The 6,722-nt window shown below is 60.7% G+C and overlaps 1 protein-coding gene across 4 annotated transcripts in view; it reads left to right on the top strand.

The window, feature by feature from the left end:
* The first annotated feature begins 2,409 nt into the window (after positions 1 to 2,409).
* Positions 2,410 to 6,722, top strand: part of LIMK1 (LIM domain kinase 1) — a 54,539-nt gene continuing 50,226 nt past the window's right edge. For all 4 annotated transcript variants that reach the window (XM_060123412.1, XM_060123411.1, XM_060123409.1 and 1 more), the window contains exons 1-2: positions 2,410 to 2,498; positions 4,186 to 4,282. In XM_060123412.1, coding sequence (XP_059979395.1) covers positions 2,444 to 2,498; positions 4,186 to 4,282 — 152 coding nt within the window. In that variant the 5' untranslated portion in view covers positions 2,410 to 2,443. The remainder of the gene's footprint in view (positions 2,499 to 4,185; positions 4,283 to 6,722) is intronic.

The raw sequence follows: 6,722 nt of genomic DNA, 5'->3' as shown, positions 1-6,722 counted from the left end.
CACAGGTTCGAGCCCTGGTCCGGGAGGATCCCGCGTGCCGCGGAGCAACGGAGCCCGTGCACCACCGCTGCTGAGCCTGCGCTCTGGAGCCTGCGAGCCACAACTGCTGAGCCCGCGTGCCACGGCTGCTGAGGCCCGTGCACCTGGAGCCCGTGCTCCGCAGCGGGAGAGGCTGCCGCGGTGAGGGGCCCGCACGCCACGGCGAGGAGTGGCCCCCGCTCACTGCAACTGGAGAGGGCCCGCGTGAAGCAAATATATATATAAATGAATAAATTTTAAAAAAAAAAAAAAAAAAAAAAAACCTGGGTGAGTTCCTCTACCTAACAGGCACAGGCCCACAGCCCCTCTAGGTCCACTCAGTATCCCCCTGCACCCTGCACTGGGGCCCTCTCCCAAGCCCCTTCACCCAGGGGTGCTACCTGCTGCCACCTCCTGAGGCCGTGAGTGTCCTCATGGGTTTCCCTTAATGCTGCCCAGTCCGTTGTAAAATCCCCTTTATTAAACTCTGCTCAGTAATCCCTGCTGAGTGCTTCTCTGTTTCCTGCCAGGACCCTGCCTGATATATACCCTATAGGAAAGCAACAAACAAGCAAAAAACGTTGCTGTCCAGCCTCCGAGGACCTCCACACCTCCTTGGGATACTTTACTGTAAGTGCTTTAGGGCCATCTGACCAGCAGACAGAATGAGGGCACCAGCATCAATCTGAATATTAAGAAAGGAGGGAGTGGGCTTCCCTGGTGGCGCAGTGGTTGAGAGTCCGCCTGCCGATGCAGGGGACACGGGTTCGTGCCCCGGTCCGGGAAGATCCCACATGCCACGGAGCGGCTGGGCCCATGAGCCATGGCCGCTGAGCCTGCGCGTCCGGAGCCTGTGCTCCGCAACGGGAGAGGCCACAACAGTGAGAGGCCCGCATATCGCAAAAAAAAAAAAAAAAAAAAAAAAAGGGAGGGAGGGAGGGAGGGAAGAAAGAAGGAGGGAGGGAGGGAGGGAGGGAAGAAAGAAGGAGGGAGGGAGGGAGGGAAGAAAGAAGGAGGGAGGGAGGGAAGAAAGAAGGAGGGAGGGAGGGAGGGAAGAAGGAGGGAGGGAGGGAGGGAGGGAGGGAGGGAGGGAGGGAAGAAAGAAGGCGGGAGGGAGGGAGGGAAGAAAGAAGGAGGGAGGGAGGGAGGGAGGGAGGGAAGAAAGAAGGAGGGAGGGAGGGAGGGAGGGAAGAAAGAAGGAGGGAGGGAGGGAGGAAGAAAAATTATATTTTGTTCCCTCCCCCAGGTAATTGTTTTGCACCCAGGGATGAATGTCCCACCTTGTAGGCCACTGGACCCAAGCCCTGACTAGAGAAAAATCTATACAAACTTGATGGCTGGAGCTGGAGTGTGGGCAGTTCTGTCCCTTGTTCACTGGGTGAACTTAAGCATGTGGCTCAACCTCTCCCCGAATAGGCTCCCAGGCAGTAGGACGACGCAGTGGGCGGTGGGCCTCGCGGAGATAGGATTCTCCACTTGTTGGCAGGGTGCTCCACGCTTCCAGTGCTGGACTGAGCACCTGTGCGTTGGGGACCACCCAATTCCTCTGGCCACTTCCCTCAGCCAAAACCCCATTCAGCCTTGCCTCCTCCGGAACGCCGGGCAGGGCGGCGCCAGCTCCAGGTCTCCAGCACTGGGAGGAGCAAATCCCTGAGCAAGGTTGCTACAGTCTCCCCCAGAGGCTGCTCCTTTAGCGCCCTGCCTAGCTGGTGAGGGCCTGAAACGTGGGCCATCGCCTTCCCCCGCAAACCCTGCTGGGGCCTGCCCTCCCTGCAGGCCTCAGAGAAGGAGAGGACCTGGCCGGCGCCCCTGCCCAAGGCAACCACTATAGTCCTCAGGGTCCATCCACAACGTCTCCACCGGGTCGGGTCTCGGTTCTTGGCCCCCATCCAGCAGGCTTGGGTCTAGGGGCTCCCCGCAGGGAAACCGAGGCCCCTAATTGTCGCTTCTACACCCCCTAGGTTGCCGCATCAGAGCACGCATTCCACCTAAGCCGCAGCTTTGGGCTTAGGCGTCTTGGCCAAGTGGCGCGGAGCAGAGTGTTGTCACTCCAGGAAGAATGAATGAAAGGAGGAGCTGAGCGGGGCGGGGCGCCGCCGAGCGCGCGGGGCGGGGCCGCGCAGGGCAGTTCGGCTGCTCGCCCGCGCCCCGCCCCGCCCCCGTGCCGCAGCTCCGAGGCCCCGCCCCGGCCCGCCCCTCCGCTTGCTCCCCAGGCCGCCGCGGCGCGGAGCCGGTGCCGGAACCGGTGTCTGAGAGGCGGCGGCGGCGGCGGCGGCACCGCGAGTCCCGAGCCCATCCCTGCCCGGCCCGCGCTCTCCGCCCCCGCCTCCCGGGCCGGCGGCGGCGGCGGCGACTGCGGGCGAGCTTGCGGGGCCCGGGCCGCCCCCAGCCCCAGCCCCGCCGGGCCCCGCCCCCCGCCGAGTGCATGAGGTTGACGCTACTTTGTTGCACCTGGAGGGAAGAACGTATGGGAGAGGAAGGTGCGCGGGGTGCGGGCCGGCGGGGCGCCGACCAAGGGGCCGGGCGGGCGGGCGCACCGCGCTGGGGGAGAAGGGGAAGCGCGGAGCACGGGTGGGGGCCGGGCCTGGCCGCCGCGGAGGCTGGGTCTGCCGCGAGGCCGCGCCCCTGTGTCCTCCGGGATGAGCTCGTCCTTCCGAAGCCCGCAGGCCCCTCCCTGTAAAGCTCCCACCCTGTTTCCCCCTCCTCGGCCCCGGTGGGCTGCCCTCCCGCAGTCGGAGGGCCCCTCCTCCCTTTCATCCCCGCCTTCTCCCATCCCCCGACCGACGACCACCCGGGAGGAATCCCAGGCACAGCTCGCCCAGTCCTGGCCTCCATCCGCGAGCTGTGTCCACCCGGGGCTCGTCCTTATCCCTTGGAACAGGCCTTGGAAGAAAGAGTCGCTGGGAAAGCCTCAGCCCTGACTCGCAGCCCAGCGTTTGGCCGGCTCCGTGACCTTGAGCCAGGTGCTGCCTGCTGGGCCTCAGTTTCCTCGTCTGTAGAGTTGAGGGCCACATAGTTGGCCCGTGGTGCTGGTGTTGGGAGCCTGGGGGCAGAATGGACAGAGCAGAGATGCGCCTCTGGGGAACTTTTGGATGTATGGGGGGCCCCCACCCCCTCTCCCTGCACCAAACCCAGTGCCTGCCATCAGTCTTGGCTGGGAGGATGACTCTCATCCTAGCCGCCTCTTCTGCCCCTTCCCCCTACTGGGGCCCAAGGCTTGGGTTTGCAGGACAGTTAGGGTTATGAAGACCCCAAGATTCTCTCCCCGGGGCCTCCTTTCCTGGGTTTCCTCATCCGAGCAATCTCATAGGTCCACCAGGTTCAACAAAAGTCCTATTATTGCCAGCTCCTCCAGCCCTGCCCTCCCCTGGGGCTACTGCCAACCCTCCCCCAGGTCCCTGAAGGCCTACTTGGAGCAGGGGCCCACCTTACGGTAGCTCCTAGGTCCCTGGGTCCTCATGGAGGGGCAGACTGTGGCCTTGGAGCTTGGCTGGTGACCCAGCAAGCCTTACCTTCTCCAGGGCTCAGTCTCCCCAACTGTACAATGGGAAGGGGCAGGCTGGGAGATCTTCCAGGGCCCACCCAGCTCCAAGGGTGTCAGGCCCCAGGGATGACTAAGCATGCCTAGTGGCCGTCTTGAAGAGGTGTCGGGCCTCCCTGGAGCAGGTGTCTGGGAGCCCAGTCCTACGGCCCTGGCCCCATGTTAGGCCACGGCATAGCCAAGCCTTCCAGGGGGCTTCAGTACAGGACGCACCAACCTAGCCCTGTCCAGTCCCTGCCCTTTGAAGGGACTGGGCAGGCAGGAGAGGAAGGGGGGCTGTGACAAGAGCGTCACCCACTGCCTTATTTCCAAATCGTGCTGCTTGCTTTCTCCGCATTTACCGTGCCAGACCCTGAGCTGAAGGATGCCATTGCGGGGGGTTGGCGGACACCTGCTCCTCCTCTTCAGTTTACAGAGAGAGGAACTGAGGCCCAGAGGAGCTCGGTAGTTCAGCTGTGGTCTCAGCAAGACTCTCAGACCTGCATTCTCTCTCCTGCTCTGTACAGCGACCGCTCAGCCTGGGCGCTGCGTGTGTACAGGAGGATTTGTGGAGGTGCATGTGGAGTTGGCGCAGGCCAAACTGCGCCTCCTGAGAATGGTTCCTAACGCCCTTTCCACCCCTGCAGGAAGCGAGTTGCCCGTGTGTGCAAGCTGCGGCCAGAGGATCTACGATGGCCAGTACCTCCAGGCCCTGAATGCTGACTGGCACGCAGACTGCTTCAGGTAGGGCAGGCTGACCTGAGCTCGGGTGCCCTAAGCAAGGCCTGCCAGAGACGTGGCCATCCCTCCTGGTGCCATCTCTGGTTGTGACTTCCAGCAAGTCCTTGGCTTCAGTTTTCCTCATCTGTGAAATGAAGCATTTGGACTAGAAGATCTCTGGAGGCCTTTCTTTTTTGTCATTCTAGACAGAAAAGGAGACAAAAGGCGAGACTTGCGTTTATGCTCGTAATACCAAGGCCTGTTGGCTCCTTGGTGGGGGAGGAGTGGAGGGTAGTGCACCCCTGCCTTCCGGGTGTTGGTGCTCCAGAGAGAGGCCTTGGGAGGAGCTGGGCCTCCTTCATGGGCCCCAGGCTAGTTTGGAAGATGCATATCCAGTAAGACCAGTCCCTTCCCTCCGGACACCAACTCCCAAGTGTAGGAGAGTAGGACCAGAGCTGTGGTGGAGCACATGGGGACCCAGAGGTGGCCCAGCAATCCAGGATCCGTCCTGAGAAGCAGGGGCAGGGGGTAGCCTTAGATAGCTCTGTAGGGCCAGAGCTGGGGATGTGAGATTTCCCACATGGAGAAGTGTGGTAGGAAGCAGCTCCAGACAGAGGGCCCAGCAGGTGCAAAGGGTAGAATGGTGACAGGGCCTGGCCCAGTCAGTAAACGGCAGAGTTCAGGCAGGAAAGCACCCAAAAGGAGGGAAGGTAAAGTGGCGAGGCCCAGCTGGGGTCAGGGCATCAACCACCAGCTGAAGGAGTTTAATTTAGGCAGTGGGAGGCTCCGACAAGGATTTTTTTTTTCTTTTATAAAAATGTCTTAACATTTTCTACAATTTAGGAAGGGCCAGGCACTGTTTTAAGGACTTCTTATAGTTGGATACGTGTTGTCTCCGTGAATCGGAACACGGAGAGGTTAATTCTCTTGACCGAAGATACACAGCCAGTGAGTGAAATGAACACACAGTACGCGCACTGGCTGGGGAGCCCAGAGGAGAGGCGGGCTCCGTGTCCTGGGGTTCCCAATCAGGTGTTCAGAAGGAGGCCTTCAGGGAGGAACGGGCCTCTGAACAGGCAGAGACAGGGAGGTGGGACAGTGCAAACCGTTGAGGGCCCGGGATCAGCTCATCTGGTTGGAACAGAGTGAGTCGAGAGGCATGATGATGAGGCAAAGTTAGAATCGATTCAGTGAAGAGCCCTGAATGCCAAGATCAGTAGCTTCTGAAGGCAGTAGGGAGCCAGCAGAGAGGGTCAGAAAGCAGGGGAAGGATGTGGGCAGAAGTGCTATTGAAAAATGCCATCCCGGTGGGCAGATGGTGGTAACATGGCAGGGAAGGGACTGTCAAAAGTTTGGGGCTCTGTGCCCATAAGACCTGACATAGGACAGTGACTAAGAGTGGAGAGAGTTTCAGATCTAGAAGGGACGATATTTGGCAAGGATTAGTCATATTAGCCACTATTCATTGGTGACTCTTGTAATGTCATTTCATTAAACCTTCACCATAACCATAGGAGGGGCCATTATTCACTCGATTTCCACGTAAGAAATGGAGGCTCGGAGAAACCAAGTAACTTGCTGAAAGTTGCAACAGCCAGAGCTGGGACTTGAACCTATGTCTGTCTCACTCCAAGTCACTGCAGAGCTGAAGAAGTCAGGGGCTGTGGGGTGGAGCTGGGGGCTGGTGAGTGGTAGGGGCAGAATCTACAGCAGAGTCTGGTTTTTCACCCTGGGTGCAGGGGAGGCCAGTGGTCTGTTGGCTCTGGTGGAGCTGGGGGCCGTGTTGGTGAGGAGTTGTGCCCTGTCCTTGTTGAGGTGGAGGTGCAGTAGGCTAGCCAGGGAGGCAGTGTCCTCCCGAAAGCTGGCCGAGGTGATCTGAGACCGGTCAGAGGTGGGAAGGGCAGAGACAACAGCCTACTCAGTGCTGGGGGATGGGATTTGAGAAGAGGCCAAGAGAAATCCAGGGAAGAACTTTGGGGGCCCCAGTGCATGGGGTGGGGAGGGAGGTAGAGCCTTGGGAGACATGGGGGAGGGCCAGGCGTGCAACCACAGAAGCCACAGAAGGGCAGCAGTGGGGCAGGATGCGTGGAACCTAGCTTTGGAGGGGTCCCTGCCCTGTTAACCAGCAGAGGGCTGAGGCCCCGGGAGGGGGCGGTAGGGAGGGGGCACGTTGGGTTAGGCCCCGGTGCGGTGGGGACACAGGGAAGGCTCCCACAGTGAGGGAGGGCCCACAGGCAGTAAGAGCCATGGCTTCCACATGGTTCCACGACTTACACAGTGTTTCTGGCCCCGCGGCGTGTGGTCCTCCCAACAGCCCCCAAACCTGGTTGAGGCCAACGGTGTCCTCACTCCCCTGACAGTCAGGAAAGCAGCTCAGAGAGGAGTCGCTGCTTGCTGGGCCCCTGGAAGCATCTCAGTGCTGTGAAGCGGGGCTGCCACCAGCCCCTGGGCTCCGAGAGCCTTG

Source organism: Lagenorhynchus albirostris, chromosome 15, assembly GCF_949774975.1.
Source record: "Lagenorhynchus albirostris chromosome 15, mLagAlb1.1, whole genome shotgun sequence".
Lineage (NCBI taxonomy): Eukaryota > Metazoa > Chordata > Mammalia > Artiodactyla > Delphinidae > Lagenorhynchus > Lagenorhynchus albirostris.
The sequence above is the reverse complement of the archived record's forward strand: the minus strand, read 5'-3'. Positions and strand labels throughout refer to the sequence as shown.